This window comes from Pipra filicauda, unplaced genomic scaffold (genome assembly GCF_003945595.2).
Source record: "Pipra filicauda isolate LSUMZ 115617 unplaced genomic scaffold, ASM394559v2 scaffold319_size1146426_pilon, whole genome shotgun sequence".
In the NCBI taxonomy this organism is placed as follows: domain Eukaryota; kingdom Metazoa; phylum Chordata; class Aves; order Passeriformes; family Pipridae; genus Pipra; species Pipra filicauda.
In genome coordinates, this window is record NW_024104442.1 from 753,696 (window position 1) to 766,455 (window position 12,760).

Below are 12,760 nucleotides of genomic sequence, written 5' to 3' on the forward strand. Positions count from 1 at the left end.
AACTTTGAGGTCCCCTCCAACCCAAATCAGTTTGGTATTCTGTGACTCAATGAAATACAGAGGAAAATAGTTGCAAAAAACAGGGAGACACTGCCTAGCCTGTGTGGATGTGTGGCTCCTACAAAACAGATCCTAATGCAATAAATACCATGGTGAATCAGCAGGAGGATGGTTTAACAGGAAAGCAAGGTAGTCAAAACACAAATAAGTAGTAAAACTAAAATGGAATAAAATAAAAATTCTGCAAAAACTAGCATTATCTATTTCAAACCAGGAAAACAGCAAAAGATGCAAATTTCCCACAAGCTAAAAACAGCATTAACTGAGATGAAAATATATTTTGAGTGTAATTCGCTTACCACATAAGAATTAACAGCAGTGTATTTTGCAAACACATCAGAAGTGGGAATTCTGCTGAAAAACTACTGGGCTGGCACGTGCTCAGGGCAGACCCTGCAGCAGGACACAGGCAGCAGGTCCCTGACCTTCCCAAACCGGAGGAGAGGTGGCAAAGGCCAGGCTAATTTCTAGGAAGGGCTCCAAAGGATCCAGGAAACACTGGACTCTTAAACCTGGCTTTGGTACCTGTCAGATATGCTGGAAGATGGAAGAAAATATGGCATCAGAACATGTATGAAAGAACATGCAGTGGTGAGGCAACATCCAGCAAGGCTTGGAGGAGGGAATTCTTGCTAGAACAACATGGAATATGTAAATAATGGTGGATCAGATCAAATATAAAGAGAAATTTTTGCAAAACTTGAACAAAATCTCTCTCCTGAAGCTCTTCAGGACAGTAAGGTGTATTAACAGTGGGGGACAGGCTGGGTGCATGTCACAGCCTGGCAGAGAAGAGACCTGCAAGGGGTCACCGAGGGGGAAACAAAGGGAAGAGTATTTTCATTCCCTAGAGCAGAGCCTCAAGGAACAGCACAGGGCTGGAGCTGGCTCAGACCAACAGGAAGCACTTCCCAAACAGTGCATGAGCACACTGTGGGAGGCTGTCTCTGCCGTGGGGATCCAGCATGGAAATGGATCCAGAGGGAACAAGGGAACACACAGAGGGTTGGTTTGCTGGGGCTGTGGGAAGTCCAGGATGCTCCCAGGCCACTCCTGGCTGAGGAGGACAAGGACAAATCTTTGTTGCTGGCTCTGACTCAGCCTTTGATCAGGCCCAGATCTCCCCACCCTGGTCTTACCCCCGTCCCATGGCACTTCCCCAGGGTCCAGAGCCTGGACTGGCCCCAGGACCAGCCCCAGGAGCTCCTCAGTTCCTCCCCCATTCCTGCATCCCCTGACAGCCCTTTGGGACACCAAAGGGTTAAAGCTCACACGCTTACCCATGGATTTGAGAGCCTGAAGATTCAAGGCACTAAAGTTTGACCTTGGGATCTGCTCCATCCTGCTCTCCAGAGGCTCTCCAGGAACCCGACCCCTTTGCAGCCAAAATCCAGGCTGGTTTTCAATGCCTGAGGCAGGAATGAGGGAGCAAATTCCTGCTGAGACAAGCTGGGAGGTGCAATGCCAGGGACACAATTCCCTACAGAGCGACTGCAGGCACCCAGCTCACCCTGCTGATGCGAATTACCAGTTATGAAATAGAGAAAATTGTTAATTATTTCCCTTTTCATCCATTTGTTATGGCCTTCTTCTTTATTGCTAATTAATAGTTTCAATTCACCACTGAAGTAGGGTGGGGGTTTCTCTTCTCTGGTGTTGGCTTGGTGACTCTTGAAATAAATCCTAAGGAATTGCCTTTTACTACAATTTTCTATCTGCCTTTCCCCATCACTGCTTTTTCTCAGTTTTTCTTGTCTTTATGAGGTTTGACTTTTTAAAGCATCCTATATTTCTGTTTACTGAATGGATTCTTCTCTGCCCAAATTGAATGTAATCAAGTCGTGATCACTGTTCCCTAGGCAACCACCAACGAAATTATAGAGCCATGATCATGAATTAACAGCTTTGAAAAGTTAAAAAGGGTTAATAAATCTGCTGGACCAAGGCATTCCCAGCTGAGCCACTGGTCACTGCAGAGAGCTTTGGGACAATGATCTTGGTTCAAGAATTAGGGAAAGACAAAACACCACCCACCAACCTGTAGAGAAAAATTCAAACCAATGTGATGAAGGGCCGTTTCTTTTCTGTCAAAATTTTGAGGGGTGCTTTGGTTAACAAAGGAATTGCATCTATACCTGCATGGGATGTGGGAATTACTGGAACTGAAGAGGTTGTGCAGGGGCGTGGCAGTGAAGTGAGGCAGTTCAGCATAGCCCTGTTGCCACCTGCAATGCCAAAGGAAAGAAAAGAGTGACTGTGGAGCACAGTGTCCCAATGCATGTGGTGGGGAGGAACGGGAGAACCCCTCCAGCCTGTCCTGTTGCTCCTGACAGTGTTCAGTTGGCTAAAAAAAATCCAAGAAACAGGCTGCAGAAACCAACTTGAACACGAGCTAAGCTTCCCAGAGTCATTTGGCAGACTTGTGTCTTTCCTGGGACTTTTCTGTGTGCTTAGTGAATGTTAGGAAAACAACTGGGAGCAGTTGGGAAGGGGCAACCAGCAGGATAAGGTCTGTGCAGGACACCTGGTCTGGAGACACCTCTTCCAAGCCCTGAAGCTCTATGGTGAGCTCAGTCAGGGGGTCACACCCCAGAGGTTACTTCATGTTGCCTTCCATTGCTGCTCACTCCTGCTTCCCGCTGAGCTGATGGGAGCGGCTGCTCCACTCAGCTCCTCATGGTACGAACTTCCTTCCAGATCCCCTTTGCCTTCTGCTCACAGCCCAGGCTGTGGTGTTCATGGCTCCCTGGGACAGGCTTTGAAAAACAACCTTGTTACACGTGAGGTGTTCTGTGGGACAGGAAACTCCGGGTCCCCACTGCCCCCTGCTGCCCCTTGCCCTGGGGGCTCAGGGGCCTGGCACCTTCCCCAGGCAAACCCTGGCCTCAGCCCACCTGAAGGGAAAGGTTTAAGTCCTCTTTTATGGAAGTACATTGGTGCCTGATTGAGGTTTATAGGTGTAGAATGTACCCAGGGGATGGGATACGCAGAAGCAAACACTGAATACAGGTACTCATCTCAGCCCTGTGCCACACATTAACTCCCACACTCATTAACCCGTGAGCTCCTGTCCCACAGTCCCAAGGCCGTTTCTAAGCAGCTTTCTGGTGTCTTTTCTGAAGTAGGGAGCAAACATAGAGCCTGGAAGGCAGCGCTGGGGGCATGGCTGGAGGGGACCCCTGAGGCTCCTTCCCCATCTCCAGCCCAGGGTGGCCTGACCTGCCCGGCCCGGCAGGGAGAGCCCATGGGCCACGGGACCGCTGTGAGCACCAGAGTCCCTTCACAGCCCCAGAGTCCCCTCGGAGCCTCCTGTGTCCCCTCAGAGTACCCTCAGAGCCCTGTCCCCTCACAGCCCCCACACAGCCCCCCGTGTCCCCTCAGAGCCCCAGTGCCCTCCCAGAGGACCTTCAGAGTCCCGTGTCCCCTCAAAGCCTGGTGTCCCCTCAGAGCCCTGATGTCCCCAAAAAGCCCCAGGTATCCCTTCACAGCACCCGTGTCCCCTCAGAGCCACGATGTCCCCTGACAGCTCCAGTGTCCCATGAAAGCTTGGAGTCCCCTCACACCCCAGTGTCCCCTCAGAGCCTTGGTGTCACCTCACACCCCGTTAACCCCTCACACCCCAACATCCCCCCACACACCAGTGTCCCCTCACACCCCAATAATTCCTCACACCCCAATAATTCCTCACACCCCAATAATTCCTCACACCCCGCTGTCCCCTCACACCCCGCTGTCCCCTCACACCCCGATATCTCCTCACACCCCGATATCTATCTCCTCACAGCCCGGTGCCCCCCCAGGGCCGGCCCGCTCCCGGCGCATGCGCGGTTGTTGGCGCGGCGGGCGGGCCCGGGCCATGTCGGGGCGGGGGCGGCGGGTCCGCGGGCGGCGCGGGCCGGGGGCCGGGACACGGACCCCGACACGGACCCCGACCCCGGAGCGGCCGCGGGCGGGGCCGGTCGGCGGCTCCCCGAGGTTCGTAGCGCGGCGGCGGCGGGCGCGGGGTGGCGGCGGGCGCGGGGCGGGAGCGGGCGGTAACGCTGTCAGTGTCCCGCAGGCCCGGCCGGTTCTGCCCGCAGTGCGGGCGCGCCGTGGAGCCCGCGTTCCGTTTCTGCCCGGCCTGCGGCGGGAGGCTGCCCGAGCTGCCCGAGGAGGAGCGCGCCGAGCCCGCCCCGCCGACCCCGCCGCCGGCCCCCAGCCCCGCCGCCCCCTCCCCGCGGGCGGCCCGGCCCGGGCCCCGCTCGCCCCGCAAGCCCCGGCCCGGCCCGGCCGCGCCGCTCCCCGCGGACACGGTGCTGGCGGACCAGGGCGGGCGGCGCTGGCGGCTGCGGCGGCTGCTGGAGCAGGGCGGCTGCGGGCTGGTGTACGAAGGTGCTGTGGGGCCCGGGGAGGGACGGGGGCGGTGAGGGGGGCCTGTCCCCGGCTGTGGGTTAGGAAGGGGGCTGTCGGGACGTCCCTAAACCCCCAGAACCGTAGAGGGGGTGGCATTGGGGTGACACTGAGTGTCTGCCGGGCTGGCAGGGATCCACCGGCCGGCAGGGGCCGGCATTCACGGAATATCCCGAGTGGGAAGGGACCCACAAGGATCATCCAGTCCGACTCCTGGCCCTGCACAGACACCCCAGCGATCCCACCCTGGCCCTGAGAGCGTTGTCCAAACACTCCCTGAGCTCTGGCAGCCTTGGTGCTGTGCCCACTGCCCTGGGAGCCTGTTCAGTGCCCAACCACCCTCTGGGGGAAGAACCTTTTCCTGAGATCCAACCTAACCCTCCAGCATGCCATTCTCTCACTGGGCATCCACCATCAGTGATTCTGCCACTGATAACAAGATTGAGCTGAGGCCTGGCTGCTCTGTTATGAGGAAATGCCTGTCATTAGGGGCCATGCTTCCTCTTTCTGTTTTTTTAGGTCCAAAACCTAACTGCCAGCAGCACTGTGCGAGAGTTCTGTGTTGTAGGTGGTGTCAGTATCCACTAAATGTCAGTTCTGTATTCTGTAGCCTATTTTGTGGGCTAAAAGAAAGCAGTTATATCATGTGGACTGCTACTCAGCCATTTGGTGACTGCTGATCCTTTCTCTCCAGTCTAGTTGTAAACTTCTGAAGGGGAATTTTTGATCTTATTCTCTGTTGTTAACTTGGAAACTGTACAGGGAGAGTTTTCTCCATGACCAAGTTTTGCCTGATATTTGGCTTTAGTTTCTTTTTCATTACTTAAGCTGTTGCATAACAAAGTCTGAGCATCCATCTATGTTTTTAAAAAGATGTGATAAAAGTGAAAATCAATAGTGGAGGGTGCTTTTATAGATACAAGTTTTGGGTGACCTGTGTGTAGCGCTTGGTCTAAGAACAGAAGAGGAACTGCCCCGAGGCCAAGTCATGGGTGCAAATCCTTTTGGAGAAACGAGGCCACATATAACTCTAACATCCATACAGAGCAGAGGGACTTTGGCATCTCTTACCACAGAGTGAGCTGGAGGGAATGCTCAGCAAATGAATTTGGGGGTGCCTTTGAGATTCCACTAATGATTTGTTCTTTACATACCCCTCAAAGCCCCTCACTACTGTAGCCATGCCCAGATGCTTCTGTGACTTAAGCAGAACTGCACTCGCAGCATGGCAGGGTGCTGAGCTCCTGGAGCAAGGTAAGAATGATTTTGTAGTGATCTGGGAAGGCACTGTCACAGAGGATGCTTTGCAAAGCCCAAGTGAAAGAAGCAGAGGATGAGTAAATCCAGCTGCACAGGCTGCATTTAATGATGCAGAACCTCTTTTCCGTGCTCCTGTAACCACATCTGTTCCATCCTTCCACAGCGCAGTCAGCATCTGGAACCTGCCCTCAAAAGCAAAGCTACTCCCTCAAACTTGTGAGTTTTGATCTGTTTGGGTAAGGAATAGTGCATAGAGTACTGTGTCCTGACCTGTTTGGCTGGGAGTGTCCCAGGAATTCAGAGGGAGTGGTCACACAGGCCCCTTCCAGCTTAGGGATGGATATAACCTCCTGAGGGTGCTATGCTTGGAGTTGAGTACAGGTTGGCCCTTCCACTAAAGATATTAAGGAAATAGATATGAGGATTAAAATAAAAGCCTTAATCACAGAAAGTTGCTGCCTTGGTCTGCCAGGCTCAGTAACCTCCAGAACTGAATTGGGTGGTGTGAGGTGAAGATCTTGATTCAGGAATGTCAGACCAACTTTTCTCCTGTATGGCTGAGGTCTGGGGAGACTGGAGAGGTTGGAACTTGGTGCTGTGCTGACAAGCCAGCATGGAGATACTCCATCAGGCCAGAGCACACTTTTGAAGCAAACAGGAATTATAGTTGGAGTTCTGAGCCAGCTCTCCAGGCACTTGTCAATACCTTGGGTTCTCCAGGAGTGTGTCATTTCCAGGAATAGCTGTTCTGTGGTGGAAATTCAGGATTGATTTTCAGTAGCTCACAAACTAGAGCAGAAAGACTGTTTCCTTGTCTGCTGTGGCTTTTGGGCTTTGCTGGTCTGTGGGAGGGCCGGTGCTGATGGATGGTGTGTGGGGCTCTTGCAGGCACTTCAGTAGTCACTCTGCCTTTTGTCAGAGGAGACATGTAAGAGGATGGAGGAGAAATACAGTGTTGATGAGAAAAGACAGCTAAGTGCCACAAAACTAGAACCACTAGCTGGGAAACTGTAATCGCTTCTGTAGGCAGTGCTCCCAACTCCTCTGTTTTGCACTTTTTGACGTCTTTTGGCATTTTGCTTGGTAGTCTGCTGATGCCACAGCCCAGCCCTTATAGTTGCAGAGCACTGTGGAGTGTGATAAGGCACAGGAGAGCATTTTAAGGCTCAGATGGGCTCACCAGGCAAGGTGCAGAGTGAAATATCCTCTGGGACATGGTCTCTGTGTTGTCTGAAGCCTGCTGATCCTCCAGTTTGGTATCAAACCAGCTAGAATATAACTCTTCTGCTTCCTCCTGTGCATGATAGCAGCTGTCCTGAGTCAGTTTGTGTGTTGAATATCTACATGTGTGTAGGCAAACACAGGCATACTGAATGTAAACTATGTGCATTTGAGGTCACTCAATGGCACCGATATCTTAAATATCACAGATACAGACATTTTAACTTGTCTCATTTTCTGACAGCTAGACTGAAGTGTTACAGCTCTCTGTTGAGTTTTGCCTGTTTGCAGAAATGCCCTCATCCCTGCTGTGACTAGAAGGTCACCTCTGGCTCCCTTTAATGTAACAGCTTTGGGACTAGAGCTCACTCCAGGCTGCCAGATGGGCTGCAGTGCCTGGCTGTCCTTCACCCACAGGCAGCTGTAAATGGCACTGCTGGAAAGGCCCCACCCGAGACAGCCACTCCCCTGTTCTGTGCTGATGCTGAGAGTTTATGTGGTTGGGAGGGGCAGCACTGGAGAGTGAACCAAAGCACCTGAGCTCTGCTAATTTTTTTAGGGGGGGACACTGCGCTCTTTAAAACAGTTAGTGGAAGTCCTGTAGCAATCTTGCCCAAGTTGCCCTTTCCAGCAGGATGTGTGTGGCTGAAATAATGCTCCTCCTTCCTGTTCCCTTTAGGATGCCAAAGATGGGAGGATATACAATGAACAGAATTTCTTCCAGCGAGCTGCCAAAGCAGGCACAGGTTGGTGCTTCTCGGGAGGGCAAGGACTAAGGACAACTGGCATCCCTCTCTCACCAGTTCCATGAGTCTCTCAGAAGGCCAGGACAGGATAAACTCATTCCCTGCTCAGTTAGTGCTGAGGAGTTCAGCCAAGAGCCAGCTCTCCCAGCAGTGTGTGCTGTAGGACACTGCAGTACTGGCATTTTGAAGCTTTCTTGCTCTACCCACTCTGTCTTGATGTCCCTGGGAGCTGTCTTGCCTTGCAGCCTCACCCACCTTGGCTCCCCCTCTCTCCTGTGCCCCTTCCACGGGCATTTCTGTCAGATACTCTGTGGTACTGACTCCAATGTCACCAAAACCTGAGCAAGAGCAAAGCTGCCCAGAGAATGTGGGTAGGGGTGGTGGAGGAATTCATGTCAAACCTGCACTTCTGGGAGGACTAAAAATCTGCTTCTCCATCCCCCTCTTCCTCCTCTCTCCTTGTTTTCCCTAGCCCTGTTGGCAACCCCTTAGCCTGCTCTGGTATTCCCAGTATCCTCCCTGGGATGGGAGGGATCCCATTCTTGCTGTGCAGTTCCATTCATGCTCTGAAGTGCTGTGCACATTGACATGCCAGTACCCCCACACATCAGGCTGGAATTTTGGGGCCAGAATCAGGATGAGAGAGGCTTCCAGCTGTCAGCTGCCCAGGGCAGAGCAGACCTTCAGAGGTCTCCGAGCTCCTTCCTCCTGAATCTCCTCAGCAGCTTATGCTGCCCTGTGTCTTTTCTCTCCCTCTGCAGTGGAGAAGTGGAAGAAGTGTCACTCTGTGCCTTTGCTGGGCATTCCCAATTGCATTGGCTTTGGACTGCATGGAGACAGCTACAGGTGAGGGGACTGTGAGCTCTTGGGCCATTTTTGTGAGTGTTCCCTCTCCTCCCCTTGCTGTCTGTTAGTCCTTTTGTCGTTGTCCGCTGGGCTCCTGACCTTATGCACTGCTCCTGTATAATTTATTGAGTGCTTTGCCTCATTGTCCCGTTTCCTTCAGTCCTTGTGTGGCAAGTGAAACCATGGCTTTTGCTTCTGCTGCCCCTTAAGCCAGGGGACACCTTATTCTGGTCCTTTACACTTAACACAAAGAGGAGACTCAGGCTGTGTATCTGCAACACAAGACCAGCACATCTGTCTCCTCTGTAAGAAGTTTTCTCTTATCAAAAATCACGAAAGTGTTTGCCCAGGTCAACTTGGAGTTAAAGTGGGATCTAGTGGATTGCTGGACAAGTGTCTGTTGCAGGGTTTCCAAAACAAGAAGGTGCTGCCATGTGCAAAACCCTTTTCTCTTGTAGGTTTTTGGTGTTCTCTGACTTGGGGCGAACTCTTCAGTCGGTGCTGAGCGATGGCTTGAACCTGCTGAGGGAGAAGGCAGCGTTTCAGATTGCAGTCCGGCTGGTATGTGGAGAGCCAGTTCTTCCTGAGAGACTTTGTCAGAAAAGACCTGTAACTTCCTTCCAGATCTTTCAGAGATGTTTTAAAGCTGCTCCAGGGGCTTGGCTGGAGTCTCTAAGTAGCATCTCTCGAGCCCCTTGTAAATTTGAGTATCATCTTTTTAGTGTTGTATCACCTTGAAGGAATTTGGGATAAGGAGAGTGAGAGAAACCTGACCTTTGAACCTAAAGGCTCTGAGATGGTGCTTTTAGTGCTCCTCCACATGGCTGTAGGGAGCTGGGGAGAGTCCAGCTTGGTGATAGCCAGGGTGCTACAGGAGCCTGCATGGTCTGATAGGCTCCCCTCTGTTTATTCCCAGCTAGACTGCCTGGAGTACATCCATGAGAATGAGTACGTGCACGGGGACATCACTGCTGAGAACATCTACCTGAACCCAGCAGACCTCACACAGGTAGGGAGCAGGAGCAGGAGCAGGGCTGGCAGTGGAGGTGAGCTTGGGAAACGGGATAAGGCAGGGCAGCAGAGCAGTGTGTGCAGTGCTCAGACAGGCTCTGTGGTGCAGGACTGGGGGCTGCACTGAGCAGTGACCCCACAGCCGCTCAGGGGGAGCTGTTCTGTCCCACAGGTGACCCTGGCAGGCTATGGCTTCGCGTTCCGGTACTGCCCCGGCGGGAGGCACGTGGCTCGGCGGGAGGGCAGCAGGACCCCTCACGAGGGCACCCTGGAGTTCATCAGCCTGGACAGCCACAAAGGTGCAGGTGGGTCTGGGTTCCTGGCACATGCTGGAGCTGTTCCTGTGGCAGTGCTCCCTGGAGCTGGGGCTCCCCACTGGCATTCCTGTCACTGCTGCTTTCCAGACCTTCATATGTGCCAGGAACCAGCTTCCAATTTGGGCTCCTCACTCCTGCCTCTCTCTGGGCTGCTGTGCCTCTCCAGGTCACTCAGTGACTGCAGCAGGGATGTTCCTGCTCCATCTGGAGCCTTGGCTGCTACAGGCGTGTGAGGAATAGAGAACAGGGCCCTTTGTGCTGGCTTAGCAGGGATCTGTTACAAGCCAGGCTGGATCCTGCCCAAAACAGATTTGCAGCAGGCTCTGCTCTGACCTTGAAGCAATGAAAGCTGGAAAGGCATTTAAATCCCAAAGTCAGTGTGGTTGGAAAAGACCTTTAAGAGCATTGAGTCCAACTGTAAACCCAGCACTGCCAAGGCCACCCATGTCCCCAAGTGCCACATCCACGTGGCTTTTAAATCCCTCCAGGCATGGGGACTCCACCACTGCCCTGGGCAGCCCGCTCCAAATTAGCCGGTCCCTCTCCTGGTTGGGATGTTACTGCTCTCTCCCAGTGCTCAGCAAATCTTCCTCCAGAGGCTGGGAGATGATTCCTCATCTGTAGGAGTTAGCAGGCTCACAGAAGTATTGATGTGCCAGAGCACATCCTAATGGAGCACTTGGATTTCTTTACTTCTGCCCCTTCATGAGTGACATGTGAACGTCTCTTCCCATCAGGACCATCTCGCCGGAGTGACTTGGAATCTCTGGGCTACTGTCTTGTAAAATGGCTCTGTGGCTTTTTGCCTTGGTCTAATGTGCTGGACAGAGTAGAAACTGTGGTGGAGCAGAAGGAAAGGTAGGAGAAATCATCTACTCCTTTGGGAAATCAGCAGAAAGCAGAGAGGGAGGTTTTGTGACTGAAATCGCTCAGTCCCAGTACACTGTTGGGATGGGGTAAATCCCAAGGCTGAGCCTGGCCCAAGGTGTTTGATGAACCCCAGGTTCTGCTCCATTCAGGACATGGCCATCTGAATTCAGCCTGTTTGGGTTTTTGTCCCTTTGCCAAAGCCAGGTGCTCAGGTGGCTGCTCCCCTGTTTCTCACGTGACAGCATCTGTGCCATTGCAGGTACAGAGAGGATGTGAAAGGCCTTCTCCGACTGTGCTTCGGGCACAGAGCCATTCCAGGTACGGGCTTGCTCTCAGTGGCAGTGGGACTTAGGGAAGGAGGACTGACTGTACCTGAGGCCAGAACCTTGTCTTGTGCTGGGCTGCAGGTCCAGGGTGGCTTCTGGTGGTGATGGTGACCAAGCATTGCATGGACTGGTTGGCAAGCTGGGAACAAATCCCTTGTTTTCTGCACAGCAAAACAAGGAGGGCTGCCTCCCATGATCTGTTTCATGAACCTTGCTGAAGGGACAGGTGTTCTGGTGGGTTTAAAAATGCAATATTTGGGGCTAGAGGTCATTTCCCCATCCCGTTCTCTTGCCCAGAGAAGCTGTGGCTGCCCCATCCCTGGAAGTGTCCAAGGCCAGGTTGGATGGGGCTTGGAGGTCTAGAGGAAGGTGTCCCTGCCCATGGCAGGGGTGGGACTGGATGAGCTTTAAAGTTCCTTCCAACCCAAACTCTCTTGTGATTCTATTTTATTCTCTAATTCTATGATCCTGTCTTTGAGCTTCGTGTTAGCCGTGGTTTGGTTTTCCTCTCTGTGCAGCTGCCCAGGGTGGGTGGAGGAGCTGCAGGGCGAGCAGAGGTGGCTGGAGTTGCTGTGCTGCTCCAGGTGTGACAGCCCTTGCTTTGCAGAGGCCCTGCAGAGATACCTGGAGCAGGTGATGGCTGTGGAGTATGAGGAGAAGCCTGACTATGAGGCCCTACGGCAGCTCTTCAAGAAGCCACTGGAAAAGATGAAATCTTCAGCCTATGACCCTGTGGATATCCCAGTGGTGCCCTAGGTGAGTGCCAGGAGCTGAGATGGCAGCACAGAGCTGGTACCTGCTCCCTGTGCCTGAGGACAGAGCAGCCTGTCTGTGACATCTCTCCAGGTGACACAGACCTGCTCCTCCTGACATATTGAGACACCAGGCCAGTGCTACAGAGAGCCAGGCTTAGCCTGTGTTTCCTCAGTTTTTTCTGGAAATACTTGAAATTGAAGGAATAGAACAAGGGTTAATAAAGCAAAGGGCTGTGGAGGTGATAACAAAATGCAGACTCATGCAATCTGGTAATTTTTTTTTTTTTTAAGAGAACTGAAGCTCTGGGCTGTAGCATCTGCTTTCCCCTTTCAGAACGCAGAGTGTAGCTCTGGTTTTAGTGCCTCAGCCCTGAGGCAGTGGTGGCTCTCCAGCCCAGGTGCTGCTTTAGACATGAGGCACCTCCAAGAGTGAGGCTTGGTACAGATCCAGACCTGGTTTTAGCCCAAGGCTGCATCAGGCAAGGCCAAGCATTCAGCAGCAGAAACGCAGAGCCAGCTCCTCATCACCCCATTCCTTGTTCCTGGAAGGAGTTGAACTGATTAATCTTCCCCTTCTCTTTTTTCTTTCAGATCAAGAGAACTTGCACAGGAAGAGTTCAGAGCTTTCTGCAGTTGAGGCCTTTGCCACAGATATTTAACTTTTACCAGTTTTAGAATGAGAGAGGTTTTTTTAAGTGCTTTCTTCCCATTTTAATGTGACCCAGTGCTGAAGTTTGAGGTGCTGCTGTACCAAGTTAATGTGAAGACACTCCTGCCTGGCAGGTCAGGGGAAGCAGTAGCTGGAGAATTGCAATGGAACCACGGGGAGCAGGGAAATTAAATCAGGGACTTTTTTTAACTGGAGTGGCAGAACATAGTTTTGTAATAAATGTTGTGGACAAGCACCCAAGGCTGCTGCTGGTTATTTGGTACATTCAAGGCCTTTCTGGGGCTGCTGT

The 12,760-nt window shown here is 52.6% G+C and overlaps 1 protein-coding gene and 1 long non-coding RNA gene across 5 annotated transcripts; one reads left to right on the forward strand and one right to left on the reverse strand.

Annotated features, from left to right (window-relative positions):
- Positions 1–318: 318 nt before the first annotated feature.
- LOC120323693 lies at positions 319–4,024 on the reverse strand. Of its 4 annotated transcripts, none has more exons than XR_005564416.1 (4): positions 3,821–4,024; positions 2,196–2,285; positions 1,341–1,469; positions 319–597 (listed from the first exon to the last, which is right to left on the reverse strand). It is a non-coding gene; the product is annotated as an uncharacterized LOC120323693 (long non-coding RNA). The 4 variants fall into 4 exon arrangements; XR_005564414.1 differs by lacking the exon at positions 3,821–4,024 and adding an exon at positions 2,955–3,344 and having other exon boundaries at positions 2,196–2,816; XR_005564415.1 differs by lacking the exon at positions 3,821–4,024 and adding an exon at positions 2,585–2,948.
- On the forward strand, positions 3,902–12,706 carry VRK3 (VRK serine/threonine kinase 3). The gene is made up of 12 exons (XM_027737960.2): positions 3,902–4,035; positions 4,118–4,431; positions 5,873–5,925; positions 7,610–7,676; positions 8,438–8,522; positions 8,981–9,083; positions 9,439–9,531; positions 9,706–9,838; positions 10,588–10,708; positions 10,980–11,038; positions 11,654–11,802; positions 12,393–12,706. The coding sequence occupies exons 1-11, from the start codon at positions 3,917–3,919 to the stop codon at positions 11,800–11,802; spliced, it is 1,296 nt and encodes a 431-aa protein (XP_027593761.1). The 5' UTR covers positions 3,902–3,916; the 3' UTR covers positions 12,393–12,706.
- Positions 12,707–12,760: the final 54 nt, after the last annotated feature.